Here is a 20,476-nt window from a genome sequence, read left to right on the forward strand (position 1 = left end):
TAGCATCTGTGGACTTCAGCGGTACAACAGGACAATCCAAAAACCACACGCTTAAACTGAATAAAGTTCCAAGAAGCAGGTAAAGTGAATTCTGCCTTCAGTTCTATAAATATTTTAAAAACCAGCACATCAGAACAATGTTGATTGAAACTATTTATGTTGTGAGAGGCCTAACCTACCTGCAAAGCCAGATTTACCAGCTATGCTTCATTTGGATTATCCCATAATGTAAACTTTTCATGGCTAAAAGAATGAAAGGTATATCTCTGAATCAATATTTTCCATATAAATCTTGTAGCATTAAGTGCAATTGATGCCTAAACAAACAAGGAAAGGAATCCTTGCTATGATTTTAATGGAGTCACATAACAACTTTCAAGCTGAAGATCTGAATTTCCCTATTAGAACTCAGAAGCAAAATTAAAATAAAGGCTTAAACCAGGAAGCACGGGAAATTAAAACCACCTTTCCCAACAGGTAATTGTGGTTTATGCAGTAAAAATCTTGAGAGCCCTGCCAGAAAAACTTGTAATATGAATCCACTGGAAAAGGGTTAAAAGAAAAAAGGAAGATATCTTAAATATCTTCAATACTGCAAACACCTAAGACCAGCTATCTATACTTTCTTTCATACGTTTCAAAATTGGAAGTAAATTCATATTTACTGGTTGAGAAGGCTGCCTGAAATCCTTATACTAAGGTAAACAAAGGAATCAGAACATAACCTAAAATCCCAGGGTTTAGATCTGTCAGCATTATTGTTATAATTCAGTGACATCAAGTCTGACTTATTCCGTTTTAGAGAGTAATCAGATAGGATATCACACGTATATTTCAGTCAGACCAGACTCAGCATGCAAGTGGCTGAGCTACAAAGCATCCAGTCCCCAAACTGAAGTTTCTACTCTGCCTCCCCAGAGTGTCCCTTGAGTGTGTTCTGAACTTCTGGAAACGCAAGCTAACGGTTATAAACCCAAATTAAAGATAAGAAGAGAAAGCAGGCCACCCTGACATTCACTACGGCACACTTTAATCAAGGCGATAACGTGTCGCTGATAATAACACCCGGCTTACAGGTTTGTCTCCCTTTTTTTCCAGATTACTGCCTCGCTGGGCAAGGTGATAGCAGCTCTGTTTCCGGGGCACACAACTGGTTTGACTCACATTCAGCAGAGGCCAAACAGCCGCATCCCTGGAAAGCTGACGGGGTGCATATAGAGTCAAATATGACTAGACTTTTTCTGCTTGCATTTAACAAACAGCTGTTTCTTTTTATGAGACGAGCGCACCATAATATGACCTGAAATAATTTTTTAGCTGAATTCCATACCAAAGACAACAATGAAGCTGAATCCATGTAGATAAAAAAAAATCCTAGTCTTCCGGATCCATCTGCTTTACAAAATAATTGTCATTCAACAAAGACACACTCCAAACTGTTTGAAAAATATATGAAAATTATTGTGGGATGAAAATGGTCACCTTCCCCAGTAATAACTCAACTGAAATAATTACAACATCTATGTCTCGTGCCTTAATTTAAGAAGTCAGTGAATGAGATAGGCAAATATCTAAGCAGAAATCATTTTTAGATGCAGAAGGGAGGAACTTGGTTCACACTGACACAGATTTCTCTAAATTGAAATCGTGCATTTGCGGAGAACAGGGAAGCCACCACATGAAAACCACGAGTTTCGTGGATGTTTCTCACTTGAGGAATATTCGGTTGGGTGGGAGAGTAGCTTAAACTCAGTCTTTAGCACTGATCTCACCTGCTGATGCCAGTCCTTAGAATTTGCCAGCCCCAGATTTCCTTTCTTGAACTTGTGAGTTAGAGACGTATTTTCTTGGGAAATTATAGTAGGTACTTCCCACTGTCTTTGGACTATAGTTTTAGGCTCTGGTAGAGACTGTAACAATAAACCAAATATTTTCAACCTTAAACCTGTTTTTACAGACTTTCAGCTTTTTGCTGAAGGAGGGTTTTATTTAATGAGTGCCATTACTTCTAATGTATGTGTTTTAATTAATAAGTTCTAATGAATTCTAGTTAATATTATATTAACATGTTTACAAATACAACTGCCTTGAAAGCTGAATTTGGTGGAAAAGCAGTGTGGGTTTTTTTTAAAAAAAATTTGTTTGAGTTGGTTTCTCTAAGAGACATATAATTTGCATTATTTTGTACTCATGAAGACTTGCAGAACATACAGTGGACTAGCTTAAAAAGCACTTATAGTTGGTCAAGTATGTAATTGATAAGATTAATTGCTTACCAAACCTATTTGGGTATAACTTGTCTCACATGACACTTGTTCTAACTTGGTTTTGCTTGTTGTGTAGCAAGTGTCTCCTTTAGGAGCCTTTCCTGTTTAAAAAGAGAGGGGGGGAGGGGGAGGGGGAGGAAGGTAAGGGCTGCTCCATTAAACATATCAGCTTCATAGTTCAACTTTACGCACGTTTGCTTGAAAATAAATTCTATACATTTACATAGGATTGCATCCTTATACTGTATACATTAAATTGTCTCTTTAGCTAGGATACATATGTCCAGCAGTTAACTACTACTGTTTTCACCTTACATCCAGTGGTGAAAGACATCTGAGGTTTAACTGGACAAAGAAAAATAAAAAATCAGAATTTTGAAAAATGGTCCATAATAATTTGGACAAAAGTCTTCAGTAGTAATAAGGTTCTAGAAACTAGATTTAGTTCTTATTCTCCAACTTTATAGACCAATTTCTTGCAGCTCTATACACTGTGAGATAGAATATAGCCAGCAATATGGACTCCATTGGCCTTTTCAATATGGGTGCAGCTGCTGGTCTGATAGCAACAGATGTTGGGGTAATTAAGGTCCCCCATCACTATGTATCTCTTTGAAATTTCTGCAATTTGCTTTGAGAAGGCGTCATCCACATCTTCTCGTCTACTTGCTCCTTCACTTCTTGTATGCCTTGGGCTCTCTGCAAGACTGCCAAATCCATTCATTCAGATTTCTGACCAAAATCTGAAGCTCCTTGTTGAACTGCCAAAGCAGATTCCAGTCAGCTCCCTTGTTTGGTTACGTGCTCCTTGGCTGGGAAAGAATTGTCAATTTGCATGAGCCTATGACAGGCCCCTAGTTTCTTTTGGTTGGAGGGCAGATTTAGGATTTGGAGAGCTTATTATATGTACTCACACCAAATGACTGATGATGATGATGATGATGATGATGATGATGATGATGATGATTTTATTTTTTCATAGTTAAATACAAAAAACTACAGAACCAGCAGCACAACAGTAATAGTGATTACATAGTAAAGAAAGAAAAGAATGAAAATCCAAATATACTGCCATGATTAAAATAAACAAAATGTGACCAAAAAAAAGAAAGCTAACAAAAAACTATCCATATAATAACTATAGATGACAATATAACATTAATTCATTCCTTAAGCTGATCATTAAATCTAGTCCACATAGAGAGCTATTGGGTCAACTGTTCATTTTTAGAACAAAGAGACTTTTCAAAAATAGGTAACAAACCAGTATTCTGGATCCATTTTTTAAAAGCAGGAGAGTAAGTTTCTTTCCCAATACGTAAAATTATCCTCTTTGCCCATACTCCAGGCTCAGTAGAGCCAAAGCTCTTGATGAGATGACTAATTCTATATTTTAGGAATATTACATCACATTAAGATCCTTAATATTTCTTCCCCAAATTATGTTAACATATGTAGTGATTTGAAACCAAAACAAGGCTACAGTCAGTCAAGACCAAATCACATGAGTTTAAAAAAAAACCTTCAAATTTCTTATAATGCCAACTTAGAAAATCTAATGTCCATCCTTCTTTCAGCATTCCTTGATGGGTCCAACAGACACTATTTTTGATGAATTTTAAATCATTAATATATCAATAGAAGTGAATATGTGTAGCTCAGGGTTGAACTTTGGGATTGAACCCCAATGACTCCACATCATTAATATATTTAATTAATATATGTCACATTGCTTCATATTCATATTCACATTACATTCATATATTTCACATTGCTTTACACCTGGATCCTCTCATTCTCCAAAATTTGATGTTCCAATTATTCATTCCACAACTGACATGTAACTGATACTAACTTTTGTTTTACTTTGTTAATTCCTTATAAATTAATTTGTATTTGTTTAATTAATTTGTTTTATTTAATAAAAGTTTCAGTTGTATACATTGTCAAACAAATATTGTAGATGTCGTATTCAATATGCAGTTTCCCAATGTCTTTAAAACAACCATTAAAGATCAATTGATCTAACATGTTAATACCTTTTTTAGCCCAAGCATTCCAGTAAAATATCTTCCTCTCTGTTTCCCAATTTGGGTTCCTCCACAATACCAATTTCTCATGTGATTCAGGATCAAAACATAACCGCTCACTGTCCTTAACAATAACCAAATCAATCTTGCAGCTCTCAAGGCTGGAAATTAAGATCCCTGGAGTATACCTGGATCCTAAAACTTACCAGGATTTCAGAGGTGTTACACACTGATTCTCCAAATCAGCCCAAAGAAGGGAACAATCATAAAAAGTCTTGATCCAAAAACATAGAGAGAGATGTTAACATAAAGGTCCAAGGATAGAGTTGGAAATCTGGTAAGTTGAAGCCACAGTTATCATAAGGTAACCTTGGTTTGGCCAAGGAAATCTGAGGAGATTTAACCTGCCACAAAAAGGTTGCCATTAACTTACCTATTGGTGTAAAATATCTAAGAGGAATTAACATTGAAATTCCTTTTAGAATATATATTAATTTTGATGTAGTATTCATCTGGATAACATTAATCTTGCCCCAAAGATTTAATGGGAGTTATTAAGTTATATCTACTGAAATTGCATCTATATATTTAGATGTATTTAATTCAATTTATTGTGATCTATTCTGAGAAATATTTAATAGATTTTATAGAGTCTGTACAAACTGTAAATCTATATACAGTATCTATAGATTATTCTTAAAGTAATCTATAGATATAGTAGATCCCGATCACACCAAATTAGACTTGTTCCAGTTAATGATATAACCAGAATATAAGCCACACTGATGTAAGACTTCAACAAGCTTTAGTAATGACGCTATATAAATATCAAGAAGAGCCATAAGTTTATCAGTGCATAACAAAAAATGACATTCAGTGTTGAAGGCCACCACACCCTTAATATCTTGAGACTGTCTAATGGAAGAAGCCAATGGTTCACGAATCTAATTTAAGATTAAGAATGTAGAGGGACATCCTTGCGGGGTGCCACAATACGACTTGATAGGTTGAGAGACAATCCATGGTAATAATTCTAGTCACTGGGAGGAGATGCAGTGAACAACAGATAGCAGAGACATAGTATATCTTTTTAGAACGCACTTCATATATTCAGTTTGAGGGAAATCAAAGGCCTCTTCAGCGTTCAGTGAAATTAGAACAGTTGACTACAGTTTATTTGCTGTGGTATCCATAATGTCAGTCACTAGGCAGATACTACCAGATGCTTATCTGTTTTAATCAGTCGAATTGGATGAATTATAGAAGGTATTACTTCTGTAGCCTCCTGGCTGGTGTTGCCATTAATATTTTAGTATCCACATTATGCAAATATCTTGCTCTATATCTTGTACCTCTTGTGAGGGTGTCTCTCGAGCTTAAATATTACTGTAATATAAGGGTTAAAATGATAAAGGAAATATAGAAAAATTAAATGATTGATTATAGACCTCCAACAATATAGTGGCCAATAAGTCTATAAAATTTACTTCCCTGATTTCATTGATAGCAACATCTTTGTGACTTCTTGTAATGTCAATAGTTGTGCCAATTTATTTTTATCTTACTGAGATATCTTTTCCATTTTAACATTTCTCAGGAAATGTATAATTTGCTGTTTACCTACAGAAGTCCTTGGTTGATCCTGTACAGTATAAGTGAGTATAAAAACTATAAAATTGGTGATTGTATTCTGTCTCAGTAAATAACTGTCCATTATTGACTTAAATTCCAGATATACAATTTCATTCTCTTTTTTGTTCCAATTGATAAGTTTGTAACTTTTCATTTTTTTCCTCCAGATTCCCAGTATTTCTAGTTAATATATTTTGGAGAGTATTCCAGTTGTTCTCACTGTAGTAACCCCAATTTAAGTTTTTCTGCTATAAATGTGGGGTTTCTAGCATATAGCAACAGTGAATCTTTAACCATCATTTCCAACTGTACAGTCAAACTTCAGTCCATTTCTAAAAAAATGAATTTACAAGATTGGAAACTGGCATATCTGGGATTTTAAAATCACCTTAAAATCTTAAAGATCTTAAAATCATAAAGTTCAAGCTCTTAAATTTGATGAGGGTTTGGAAGCACTGAAGAGAATTATTGTCATGTCTCATGAAGCTAGAATTAAGTCCTGAAAAGAAAGGGAGACGTCTCAGTGACAGTTACCAATTTACAAACTGAACATTTAAATTAACGGGCCACAAATAATGTTCAAATAATTACCCTTTCTTTGGATGGTAAGCAGCAGAACCTTTTGTTTTATTACTGGGAAGAATGCCTTCGGGGAAGACTGGTGTGGATCTTCCGGGCTGTGTGGCCATGTTCTGGAAGTTTTGTTTCCTAACGTTTGCCAGCACCACCAGGACATGTGAACAGTTCACACAATGAACTTGCTAATCACCCCCAGCAGCCCCTCGTTAACAATTCAATAGAAGAAAAAACCCTGCCTAATCCCCAGGAAGATACACACAGATGCTGACACCAAAACAAGCAGCCACTCAGTAACCCAACCCCACCCACACCCCCCCCCCCCCCAGATCTCTATAAATACCCACAGAAGGGTCACTTCACCCTGGGCACAGAGAGAACTGCTCCTGTCTGTGCTCCTGCCCTCTGAAGATGCCGGTCACAGGTGCTGGCGAAACGTTAGGAAACAAGACTTCAAGACCACGGCCACACAGCCCGGAAGACCCACACCAGCCATCGTATGCCGGCTGTGAAAGCCTTCGACAATACACTGAACACCTTCGGGGAATCTTCTCACTGAGGGCTGATTTTAAATTTGAGATAATGGGTGCTTCCCGGTTAAGAGGAGAAGCAGACTTTATGGAGGTCCGCATCGTAACTGTTAAATGTTCGAAGTCTAATACTAGCGACCCCCTTTTACAACTTTCAAAACAAGCTGCCAACGTGAAACACAGTAGATGTAAAATTATGACTGTGAGAGAGAAGAAAGTTGTGTTAAGTGTTATGGTTATCAACTAGTGGCAGATGGAGAGGAAGTTGTCTCCTTGTGTGAGACAATGTAAATAAAAACTAATTTGGAGCAATCTTTATCAGTACAGTATAATGCAATTAGCTGAAGCCTTGAGCAATTACCATAGACATGCAATGGACGAGGTGGGAGGGACCAGGAAGAAATCCTAGAGCGGCCGGAAAGAGTGCACACCCAGAGCACCTCAGCCAGTGGGGAAACGGGGAGCGACTTGCGACCGGGAATGTGCATGATTATGCCGGAGTGTGTATGTGGGGGTGGCTTCCCGCTTGCGCACTGTGAAGCCCACCAGCCTTTGCGAACGCTTTTTAATAAACTTTTACTTTTGGTTAACCCAGAGAGATTTGTGTCGCTTGTTTCGCACATGACTTATCCAGTTCTTTCTTCACAAGTGCCTCCTTTGTGGAAAGACTTCTTACGCTTTCAAGAAATGAGAAAGTTAAATACTTATTTTTACATAAAGCAATCTTCTGCCTCTCCCTTGGAGATAAGGTCAAAAGATTTAAAAGCCCCTCTGCCACAGGGGAAATTAAATCGAATTAGATTTTAAAAAACAAAAGGGACAAATTTGCAACAAGCTGGAAAATTACTGGATGGACAAACTTATATTACTGTAGCAGGTACCCAAATAAAGTAAGTGCGGTAGCTATTTTATTTAAAAGCAATCTTAAAACTGATGTGAAAGATGAACACTGAAGTAGTGAGGGACACTTTATTTTTTGGATAGCGAATATACCGCCTCTCACAATCGTTCTGATTAATTTTTTTGGCCCCATTAAGAACAGTCCTGAAATATTTCATAATTGTTTCTCTGCTAGAGATTTCAATCTGATTCAAGATTTTTACATAGACAGAAGCACTTCAGAACAACCTTGCTTTCTCTCAAAACTGGAAAGCATTACAAGCATATGTACTGAAATTCAGGTTAATAGATATTTAGTGCTTTTATATCCCAAACACAGAGAACATCCTTTTTTTCACATGCACGTTAAATTTGTTTCAGATAAGGTATTTTTTAAAAAATTCTTCCACTTTTCAAGAAGCCCCATTTCAAACTCAGATGTGAGATTCAAACGTTATAAGCCCGAGAATTCTAGATCTCATTTTAATATTTCTCACCTAACAGATTGTCTTTTTGTGACCTATATTAAGAAAGGCACTTGTTTTTCAAATAAATCAATGAATAAATCAGGGGTCTACTAATATGTTAGTTTTGGGGCTGCATTTAAGGCATTATCCCTTTTGTCTCGACAAAAAGGAGACTCCCGGAGACCGGCCATTGGAATGGCTCCTCGGCCCCTTCTCTCTGCCCCCGGTTTTCTGGGCAGTTGAAGATCTCTTTGAATAAAGCCAGGTTTGCCGCCCCCCCCCCCACCCCATTGTTTTACTTCCAGGTGATACCTCAGGACGCTGTGTGGAGCTGAAGGCATGCTTGGACAAACCAATTATGCCGGGGGCTGATGCAGCCTGTGGGATTCCCATTTATCTTAATAAAATAATCTGGAACAAAAGTAAAATCAGATGGAACCAGAAGCCTTCATGTTTGGCAAATGATTCAAAATGTTTATGAAAGGTGAAAAATGAAACTTCATAATCCAAATGTGTTGATAATTCAAAATCTGCTCACCGCAGGGATCAAGTTGACCTGATCCAATTCTACTTTTTTCTCCATCTTGCTTCGAATTGTGAACAGCCGCACTTAGTTCCCTTTCCTATAAGAAGGGAAATGCAAAGCATCACAATGACCGATCGGTTATTTTTTCAAAAGCCTGGTCAAAGGCGCCCTCAGAGGAGCTTGTGTGGCCCAGTCTCCCTGCCTCCTCCAAGGGGTCTTTCCGCTGGGAACCTCCCCATGGGGTTCCATTGCGCCTTCCCTCTTTTCTCCTACCTGCTACAAGAAGCCGATACGTGCGGGCATTTTGCTCTCTGTGCCCAGAAGTCTCCTGGGACATCAACAGAGACTCCATTGCTCAAATCCTGCAAATAAACCTGCAGACCTGCCAGGCACAAAGGTGGGGCCTTTCTGGCCCTGTGCTGCCTTGAGTTAAGGAAGGGCGTATGCTTCCTTCATTGATCAGTCTGCGTGAAATTTGCCGAGAGAGAGAGAGAGAGAGAGAGAGAGAGAGAGCGCAGATCCTGGCTCTGTCTGTCTGATTACAACCCACCAGCCAGTCCACAGAGGAGAAAAGAGCCTAATTCTGTTTAAAAAGTTCAAAGTAGCTAGTGCTTTCTGATGTATAATTCCCTTTTATGATTTGCTAAAAATAATTAATAGCAATCCAGCAATGTGGAGCCTCCCTCACTTTTGAGATCACACGTGCTGTTTCTTTATTGTGATTCTTCCTGACTGCGGGCCCAGAACCTCTGAAACTGCATAACTGCCCTGAAGTTCAAGCCCTGGTTGGCCTCCTTGACCATTCCCATTTTTCTTGCTGCCAATTCACTTCCTTTCCTAGAAGAGCTTTATCTTAATTTGAGCAAGGTTTACTCAATTGTTACTTCCTGCCTCCTCTATAACTTACTCTTCTTTGCCAGCCCAGTGTCCATCCAGGCTGGAGTTCTCATTCTTGGATTCATTTGGCCATCCTTCCTATTGGAGGCCTGAATGTCCTCTTCGATCACAAGCAGTCTTACTGGTGGACCAGTTACACCTTCACATTCTCCCCCTTGCAACCCACATTTAAATGCTCATGTTTTTGTATTTGTTCTTAGTTTCTTGTAATTGTATTGTTTTATTTTAATAATTTAATTGGCTTATTTCTACATCACCTTTGAGATGATTACATGGTATTAAAATATATTAAATAAAAATGCATTTTTTTATTTAATATATTAAATAAATTTACCAGAGAACATTTTATATACAAGCAATTGGTACAGAAGCTCTCTTGAAACAGAACCAAAGCAGATTGTGTCCCTCAACATAAACAAGAGACAGAACCACTTTTAAAGTGTAAGAGCAGGGAGAACCCTAATGAACTTTTTATTTATTTTTATTTATTAAATTTTCAACCGCTCATCTCCCCCCAATGGGGGAACTCTGGGCGACTCACAACAAACATTAAAAACATAAATATATATATAAATACATAAAACATTAGTTAAAAACATTACTAAAAAAGGGGAAGGAGAGTCCTAGAAGATGAAGGATCTGGGGCTGAAGACAGCAGGCCTCTATGGGGCCAGCCAACCCCACTTCTGACAACCTCCCTCCCCGCCCCAGGCCGGATGGCAGAGCCAGGTCTTCAAGTCCCTCCGAAAGGCCGGGAGTGAGGGGGCCTCTCCGGGGGCAAGATGTTCCAGAGGGCGGGGGCTACAGCGGAGAAGGCCCGCCTTCTGGACCCCGCTAGTCGAGCTCTTTTGCCGAGGGGGTCCGGAGCATGCCCTCTCTGTGCGATCGGGTGGGACGGGTTGAAGTCGTGGGGGCAAGGCAGTCCCTCAGGTAGCCAGGCCCCATGCCGTGTAGGGCTTTAAAGGTGATAACCAACACCTTGAATTGCACCCGGAAGCAAACTGGCACCCAATGCAGCTTGCGGAGCAGAGGCGTTCCATGGGCCCTCCTTGGGGCTCCAACAATAGCCCGCGCGGCTGCACTCTGGACCAGCTGTAGCCTCCGGATACTCTTCAAGGGCAGCCCCATGTAGAGCGCATTGCAGTAGTCTATCTGGGACATAACAAGGGCATGAGTGACTGTTCGAAGGGCATCCCGATCCACGAAAGGGTGTAACTGATGCACAACCCGAAGTTGTGCAAAGGCCCTCCTGGCCACGGCTGCCTCCTGCTCTTTGAGCAGGAGCCGTGAGTCTAGGAGGACCCCCAGATTACGCGCTGGGTCTGTCTGGGGCAGTGCCACCCCATCCAGCACCAAGGATGACAACGTCCCGGATACAGGGGAGCCATAACCCACAGCCGCCCCGTCTTACCAGGGTTCAGCTGGAGCCTGTTGCTCCCCATCCAGACCCCCACAGCCTCCAGGCACCGCGAGAGGGCGGCCACGGCATCACTTCCCTCACCAGGGATGGAGATGTATAGCTGCGTATCATCAGCGTACTGATGCTACCTCACCCCATGGTGACGGATGATCTCACCCAGCGGTTTCATGTAGATGTTGAAAAGGAGCGGAGAGAGAACCGAACTCTGCGGCACCCCACAGAGGAGGGGCCGAGGATGGGACCTTTTGCTCCCTATCACCACCGATTGGGATTGGCCCCGGAGAAAGGAGGCGAACCAGCACAAGACCATGCCGCCTACCCCCAATTCCCTGAGCCGTCCCAACAGGATACCGTGGTCGACGGTATCGAAAGCCGCTGAGAGATCAAGGAGAGCAAGGATGGTCGCACTTCCACCATCCCGCTCCCGCCAGAGGTCATCCATAAGTGCGACCAATGCCGTTTCCGTTCCATATCCGGGCCTGAAACCTGACTGGAAACTTTTCTTAAGGAATAAGAATAAAATGTTTTGGATTTCACAAAATCTTTTCGATCTGAAATCAGCCCACAGTACACAGGATAAAATACCAAAGGGCTCAGTTTGAAAAGAGAGCAAAGATGGAGTGAACGTGTATCCGACTGAAATGCGGCAGCCTGGAGAAACGGGAGCCAGCAAGGGGCCCCGAGGGACCTCCAGGCTCTCCTGCCAACCTTCTTGGCCCCTCAGGCAGCCATGGACTGCCTGGGGTGGGCCAAGGCAGCCTGCCCTTCCTGCGCTGAGCTCTCCAAGGTGCTGACGGGCCAGACCCGTCTCTGCCTGTCTCTGCAACAGCTGGCTTCCTTGGGCCCTGAGCAGGACAGAGCATCCTGCCTGGGGTGGGCGTGAAGTATTCAAGGGGGCAGGCAGGGGAATCTTCAGCAGTGGATTACATGCGTTTCTTTTTAACGAAGGGCCTGAGGATGCAGGTGCGATACAGCTACACCTATACATCAAAAAGCTTCAGGCTACCTCAGAAGGTGTCAATAAATACACCAGATGTTTAACACGATACAATTGTTAATTGACCAAGTACTTATAATCAGTCTCACATGCATCCCACGTCTTCATAACCACCCTGTATTCCCCTCCTTTCCCCCCACCTCACCCCAGTTCAAATCCTACCTCCATCTGGCTATGCCATGATCTGATGAAGGGAGCTGAAAGCTTCTGCCTTTTAATAAAATTGGTTAGTCAGAAAAAGTGCTACCAGACACCTCCTGATTTTTGGCTCCCATAGACCGACACGGATCTTCTCCAACAAGGTCTACAATGAGAGTCCCCTTCCCTTCAATAAAGTTTGTTCTCCTCCTATCATCCCTGGAGTCCAAACTAAAGAAGAAGTCAAGCAGGTATTCCTATCAGGACTGGCCCACATGTTCACTGCTGAGCTTTTGCTTCTCCCCTTTACAGGCTCTCTCCCAGAGCAGCCGGTCTGAGAACGCAGGGCTGTCCGAGATCCAGAAACCTCTTGTGGGAGCAGACCAGGCCTTGGCCTCCCAGTGGCCCACTTTTCGCAGTTGGATCCAGGGTCAGACCAATAAATACAAATAAGTCTTCATCGATAAGCCCAAGAGGCAAACCACAGTGAAATCGGTATCCAAAATCAGTGTCAAATGAAGCAAACTAGAATTCAAAAACCAGTGTTGGGAACAGATTTGGGAACAATATACATCCATGAGTCTTCCTGTTTATCCAGACTCAGTTATTACAACACCTTCTTGTTCATTTAGAGATTCCTCAGGAGAAGAAACATGCACATAGTTGCGCCAATTAGCCATAACTCTCCTGTCCCATCAGGGGGGTCATTCTAGGGACACAGCTGCTTAAAACCTCCTGTGCTCACCTTTTGGATTATAAGGTTGGATTTTTCACCAGGTTTCAATATAACTGGGAGAGCACTTGACCGTCCTTTCCTAATTTTTTCAGACTTGGTGCTAATCTTCTTCCTGAAGAAAGACCACAGAAGGGGGGGAAATAATTATGGTACAAATCTTATTTTTCAAAATGTAGGGTTAGGGTATTATTTCATCTAGCTGTAGTAGATGAGATTTTGTAATGTAAAAAAAAAATCAGATGCATCAAGGAGCAACATTAAAGCATCATTTATGATGAAAAAAATAGAATATGTGTTTGGGAACTGTGAGATGTGCTCACCAAATGGGCAGACCAAATGAACATGAAGAGTCTCTACAAAGGTGCTTACATGCTGACCTGCAGACTTGCTTTTGAAAGACTGCATTTTATTTTCTACAGCATATGGTGCTGAAATGAAATGAAATGAAATGAAATGAAATGATTAGGGGTCACAAAACCTTTAGGGACACAGTTCACGTCCTGAATGCCAAGAGCATGATAGGTGCTCTCTTTCAAAATGGCAACCCTGTCACAAAACCTTCATTTCCCAGAAGTTAACCTGGTAAAGTTGTTTACTTTCACCTCTTCCTGTATTATAACTATATTTTCATTGCATTTTATTTTTTTCACTTTTTTCACTGACCATATTTTATTGTTAAGAAACGCTTTCACCTCCTTTAGTGCCCCCCCCCCCCCGAGATGCCCTCTGCTGTTTCAGCTTCTCCTTGCCTTTTTTTCTGGGCAAATGAACTCACTTCCAAATGAAGCATCACGCTATAGCCATCCATTACTTTCATTTTACAAAAAACTAAGGTGGGAAATGAAGTCTGGCAGGAAGATGTAGCTTAGCACCTTGATTCCCGCAGGCATCATTTTGTGAGTTTAGACAAAAGATAAAAGAACAACTATGCTGGAACATATATGTTTAGATTGAATTGAGCAGGTGGAATTGAACCTAAGGGGTGGACTTGTTTTAGAATCATTATCAAACCTAAATAAAATCCACTAAACTTAGACAACGTAATCGATGCAAAGCATGTCATAACAAGCAACAGTTCTGTTAACAATCACTCGTGAAATTTTGTTTCTACCCAAAATGAATGGAAATGTTTGGTATTAGTTTCACCACCTTTATCATATTAGCAACTGGCATAGTGGGATACCTGAGACTCTACAGCAGATGATAGATTTCTATCTGTAACCACCTTGAAAACAATGTAGTAATTATTGACATCAGCATGGAACTGTCAAGAACAAATCTTGCCAGGCTAATCATATGTCACTTGTTTTAATCGGGAAGCTTCCTTAATAGATCATGGGAATGCAGTAAACCTAACATATCCTGGCTTCAGCAAAGCATTTGATGAAGTCCCCGTTACACGCTGATTAGAAGCCTACTGTAGTGAAGTGTAAGCGCCACAATTAAGTAGGCGTGAAAAGAGATTGATGGTGCTGGGTATGCTTAGCCTTGAAAGAAAGATGACTGAAGGGGGTGTAATACACTCTGCAGTACTGAAAGGAAGGCACAGAGAAGAAAAGGGCCAGTCCTCTCTCATTCCAGTGTACAGAATAATGGATTTAAATTACAGGAAAGCAGATCCTGTAACTGAATATGTAGAAAAAACTTTCTGACAGTGAAGTTTGACAAAAGGCCCAATTTCCCAGAGAAGGGGTGAGTACCCCTTCTTGGAATATGTTCAAGTGAGGGTTAGGCAATCTTTGATCTGGGATTTAATTTAGCTTTAATTTAGGATCTAATTTAGCAGGCTGTCGGACTCACTCAGTGGCCCCCTCCATCTCTAGGGTCCCATCATCCCTTTGAGGTCTTACTGAGCCTCCCCAGCCAAACTATATTTGCCTGTTCTGGCCAAGACGTTTGCTATTTTGAACTGTGCCCAGGCAGCTTTAGGCCTTTGGACTGTTGGTGCTGTCTCTGTCCTCTCACTTGCTTGAGCTTTGTCTTCAAACCATTCTTGGAGAACAACATGCTTGGAAGAGCTCGGCCACGGCAGTGAAGGTTTGTTAAAGGGTGCAGGGGAGGACTATTCACAAGAAACATCCATGCAGGAAACGCTTGAGCGAAGAGAGATCTTTAGCAGTCACTATGCAACAGGGGCCTCCCAGTTTTTATGGGGAGAGCAAGGAGGGTGGAAAGACCCCCAAGGCAGAGCCCTCAGAGTTGGGACAGGTGGGAGTGACTGGGATACTGATGCCTTAATCTTTATCAGTCAGAGCTTTTTAAAGATAGGTTGTCACATCTGTGCTTTATGTTTTTGTAGGCACATTCACAGTTTTCTCTCTGTGCATAGAATGTTTTTCTTTGAGTAAAACAGCTTTAATTTATACACACATATTTTTATCTGTACTTCACCTGTTATAAAAGGTGAACAATGCAAGGATACAATACCTTCAAGTATGGACAAAGTGTTCACACCTTAAGCTACCAACTGGAGTTTCTTGTGTGGATAGATTCTGGAGTGTCAGAGCATCCACGGAGGGGAGCCTGAACGCATCTTTTCAAGCAACAACCTCCCTAAAAAATCCAGCAAGTAACCTTCTGCTAATACAACCTGTGTATAATTACTATTGCTAGGCAATGTGGGGTGCAGGATATTCCAGGGGGTGCAAGAGAATGGAGGGGGGTGTCTCAGCAAGCTCTCTTTGGAAAGGAGTTGGGAAGAACCTGTGAACAGGTGGAGAGAACAGAAGGATGAAGCGGAACCGGGGAGCTTCACGACAGCGTTCATGGGGAAAGGGCTAGCGATTGCTCATCTCCAGAGTCTAAGTGGCGCTGGGTGAGAAGGCCACAGCTGCTAAGTATAGGAGTGCAGCAGAGGACAACCTCCTTCTTGAGCACAAGCCACAGATTTGTGATTGGTACAATGAGCCTCCAGCTCTCAGGGAATGCCTGAATCCAAGGGCGCTGAGCAGGAGAGACTCAGAGAGCGTGTAGATAAGCTCCAGGACACTACGGCTCCGTCCACAGCCAGAATGACAATTCCTTTGCCGCCTCAGGAAGGGAGGGTGTCATCTCAAGGGCAAGAGGGATATCCCAAAGGAGAGGCCCAATTCTTCAGTGGTGAACCCACAACTTTTGGTTTGTCGGGGATTTCCTTCTTAGCAACCCAGGCAGGTGAGCCTGTGATGGCCATGTAAATCACCTGATGACTTGCCCGCCTGGTGAAAAGCTCCCAGACGTCATGCACCATCTGGAGGAGCTTCTAGATAGTGCTCAGGAGAAGGCAGCAATTGGGATCCACGTTGGCGCCATGACATTGGAAACACCGTTTTCCACCCCGGAGGCTAAATTCAGACCGCTGAGTAGAGAGGTGAATCCAAGACTGCTCTGCAGCCCGCTCAGAAACGCTCTCTTCCCACATGCAAGGCCTGCTAGGCAGAAGCACTCAGGGGGTCTCAGCATGTAGTACTGTGGGGGGGGGGTTGGGTTGGTATGAGGTTCGTTTGGCCCTGGGAACGTTTGGGGGCAAACAGAACCTGCCCCAAACAGATGAGCTCCTCCTGGCTGAAAATGGCACTTGCCCGCTGGTGCGTAACACAAAAAAGGCGGCTGAGCAACATTTAACCACCGTTTCCAGAGAAAAGCTGAGGGGCACTCAGCTGCACACGGTTTGGGGAGGTGTCGTTGCTTCAGGAAATACTCCCAGGTCTGGGTCAACGTCAGAAATGGGTTGGTGTGGCCAGGAGAGTCAGGAGGCCGCAAAGCCGTGGAAAGGGTCGCTCCAATCACCACCAAAAAAGCACCTGGCAGAGAGGTGTTCTTGCACCAACCGCAGGTGTCTCTGAGCCCGAGTGGAGGACCTAGAACAGGTGATTGACAGCAAGACCATAGATATAGTGGAGGTAAGAGAACCTGGGAGAACGAGATAATCAGGGAGATATAATCATGCCCGACACAAACGCTGATGTATAGGACCAGGGAGGGGCTCACGGGGAGTAAAGTTGTCCTTCAGAATACAAGCAAGCAGAGCGCAGTGATCCACAGCCCTCTCCCCGCCCCACATAAAGGGACCGCCATTTAACACAAAGCTTTCCGGCAATATTGCCGTGCCCCCCTAACTGGAGGGGAACAAACCCTCCTTAAAATTCTCTCAGGACTGTGACATCCAGGGCCCCCCAAGGTTCTGCCAGGAAGGCCGGGAGCCCCGGAGTTCTGCAGGCCCTGCAGCTTCTGGCAGGACTTCAGGCGGGAGAAGCTGTCCCGACCCACCGCGTGAATGGCCGAGAGCCGCCTTGCGCCTTGTATAATTAGAGAGGCGGGATATAAATTTAAACATAAATAAATGGCAAACTCTGCCATTGACATCTGGCTATGCCTCCATATGCCCCCAAATCGGCCAGTTGCATTCCAAATACATTCTTCTGGAGTATGTGTGATAATTAGAATACCCTTTCACTATTTAAACGGCTGAAGATAGTTGAGCTTCTGTCCCTGTCTTTAAAGATATACGTAGATATATTGCCAGAAGAAGGGATTCTTAATTCTGCGCACTTCTCACCTTGTATTTCTAGCTAGGTATAACGGAAGGAGGATATGTGCAAATGTATCCACCCCATAACAGTCCTCATGGCTGCTATTTAGCCCACAGGCTAAATCTAACTCAGGCTCGTCAAGAAACTTCTCAGACATGTAGTTATTTCACAGCAAATTCTCATTTTAGGCTATAGAATGTGCACAAAAATGGTACGTAGCAGTTTGACCAACAGTTAAAGTAAGGCTGCCATGCAATTTAAAAATAATGTAATGATTAAAAAGCATTGAATCCCAGAGCTGGATTCACTCGGCCCTCTGGTGAAGGGCAGACCAGCTTTCCCTGACATCCAGCCCCAGCAGCCTTCCTGAGCCGACATCTGTCCCTCCCTGGCTCTCTGAGCGAGAGAGAGAGAGAAAAGCAAGAGAAGGCCCTTGCCGCCTTCTGCGCGACAACCCTGTGGGCATCGTCCTGGGCTCGGCATTCAAGACCCCCGCTTAGAGGACTCTGGGCAGCCCACAGGCCTCACCACCTCCTCCCCTGCCCGTTTTCTGTCCAGGCTGAACACCCCCACGTCCGCCCTCCCTCCCTCTCTCTTTGGGGGCTCACTGCCCGCATCGTCCTCGCTGCCCTTTCCTGAATCTGACCCAATTTCTCTGAATCCCTCTTAAACCGGACTGCCCAGAAATGGAATCAATACTCAAAGTGGGTCTGACTGAAGCAGAACACAGAGAAATGATTGCATCCCATAATTTGGAAATTTTACTTCTCTTGATTGCATTTCCTTTTTTGCAGCCCATCAGCCAGCCTGCCCATAGTCGCTTTGCATGCCAATGTTTTTCTGTTTTGTTTTTCACAAGCACCATTGCCAAGGCAGGCGTCACCCGGTCTATCCGCTACTTGTACCTTTGATTTCTGTGAAGTATTTTGCACTCCTTTCTGTTCCATTTCATTCTGTTATTTCAGCCTGTTTCTCTAAACTATCCACTCCAGTCTGAATTCTACTTCTGCCTTGCAGGGAATCACTATCCCACTCCAGAACATCCCCAGCTGTGTGACACGTCTCATAAAAACAATATTAAAGCAAACCTCCCATGGAAAGATAACAGCCTGGGAGAACAATAGGACCGTGACATGGTCAACCACCGTGATCTCAATGCCCAGGCAAAGTGAGGAAAGCCCCCCCCCCGGATGCTCACGCACTTCTGTTGAAATCTACCGGGGCGGATAACTTCCCCACCTTGGCAGGACGGGCTGAGACGTGATCAGCTGCGGCACCAAAGAGTTTCTCATATTTTCCGAACATTCCTCCATTGACCTGAGGACAGAGAGGAAAGTCTTCCATGAAATTTCCAAGGGGTCACCGGCTTCCACGGGGGAAGCCCCAGAACAACTAGGGCAAGCCACAGAACTTGGTGCCTGATAATCTCCCGTCTCCAACTTGTGCTCCACTGCAGATCTCTGGATATTTTGCTCTGTGAATGGCAGTTTCTTTTTCTGTGGCATTCCCGCGTGCTCAGGTGTTCATAAAGACCTCCAGCTCCACAGAAGCCGACATACGTCAGCTACTGTTTGTGCCAGTCGAAACGGTTGCCTCCCATTGCAGCCCTTCAGCGTTGTGCGCTCCCCCTCCCCCAATATTTGCAGCATTCTGAGATGACAATGGGAGACAATGGGCAGTGGGCCAGCGGAGCTTTGCAGGTGGCCGGGCCTGTGATGTAACCCACCAGGGTGGGAATGCCCGGGGCTGGACGAAGCAGCTCCCCCAAGGGCTCGAGAGGCCCTGCCGAGCCCCCTTCCATCAGCGGCCTCCTTCCCCGCCGGCCTGAGCTGCAGGCCTTCCCCAGAGCAACTAGAGGGATCCAGCCCCAGTGAGGGATGAGGGGAGACGGCTTCAGCGCGACCCGGACCAGGAGCCGCTCCTCTCCCGGTGCCGCCGCCCAGCAGCTTGCCTAGCCGGGCAAATCTATACAGCCAAGAATTCTGTTACGACATGTTGGAAGTCTTCCTCCCATATTTGCTCCCTAAAAAAATCACCTGATCAGGTAGGCCAGGGTTAAACCAGCCTGGGAAAGGGGGGAGCAGGGGGGAGCAGAGGCAGCTTGTGTAACACCCCTTTCTTTAAATGTTTGGATTGAAAGAATCAGAGAGGCTTTGTTCTCTGAGCGCAAAAAGGGAACAGATGATCTCACAATAGGAAGAAAAGGCAGCATTCTCTGAATAAGGGCTACCATATCTGGGCTGCAGACCCCTGACAAACCACCAGATGGCAGCAGAGAGAAGGACACGGAATCCGCTGCCATCTGCTGGCGATCTGGATGCTTGCAGCCTCGTACACCAGCCTTAATCCTAGCCTTCCTTGAACTCCGAGGACAGGAATAAGTTATCCTGGGGGCCTGTATGGCTTCTGAAGGAACCGGGTAAGGACTTGGCTCACGAGCTGGCTGGATCTGCGTATCTAGTCTGGCACACCTGGCGCAACCGTTGCTGGTCCGTTCTCTTCTCTGGCCCAGGAAGACATCCGGCAGAAATAAATCTGAGCTGCCTACCCCAAGAGCTAACCTCCCTCCACCCACCGCTTTACCATGTTTTTTGTTGCTGCCCGAATGAGTTGCAGTTCTGGCCGGGTGAAAGGAACGAAGGTAGGCGGGCAGGCGCTGCAGACAGCTGGCCTGGGGCAGGGCAGCTGCTGGGTCTGACCCCTCGCCTTTCCCCAGTCTCAGGCCATCCCTGGGAACAGGGGCAAAGCTCACCCCAGAAACGGAGCAGGAAGCGGCGGCTGTGCCCGAGGGGGAAGGCCGGTGGGCCACTGGGAGGGACTCTTTCAGGAGGAGGGAGCTGTTTTATTCAGGAGTTGCCTTCAGACAGGAG

At 43.8% G+C, this 20,476-nt stretch overlaps 1 protein-coding gene across 1 annotated transcript in view; it reads right to left on the bottom strand.

The window, feature by feature from the left end:
• The window catches only part of DYRK4 (dual specificity tyrosine phosphorylation regulated kinase 4), a 47,028-nt gene extending 27,917 nt beyond the window's left edge, over positions 1 to 19,111 (bottom strand). The window contains exons 1-5 of the mRNA XM_088128518.1: positions 18,846 to 19,111; positions 13,105 to 13,207; positions 8,920 to 9,004; positions 2,277 to 2,368; positions 1,773 to 1,910 (exon numbers count right to left, since the gene is read on the bottom strand). Coding sequence (XP_087984644.1) covers positions 1,773 to 1,910; positions 2,277 to 2,368; positions 8,920 to 9,004; positions 13,105 to 13,207; positions 18,846 to 19,111 — 684 coding nt within the window. The remainder of the gene's footprint in view (positions 1 to 1,772; positions 1,911 to 2,276; positions 2,369 to 8,919; positions 9,005 to 13,104; positions 13,208 to 18,845) is intronic.
• Positions 19,112 to 20,476: the final 1,365 nt, after the last annotated feature.

The sequence above is a fragment of the Python bivittatus genome, unplaced genomic scaffold (assembly GCF_059951505.1).
Source record: "Python bivittatus isolate LINGU-HERP-01145 unplaced genomic scaffold, Pbiv_v1 ctg000010_np1212, whole genome shotgun sequence".
Lineage (NCBI taxonomy): Eukaryota > Metazoa > Chordata > Lepidosauria > Squamata > Pythonidae > Python > Python bivittatus.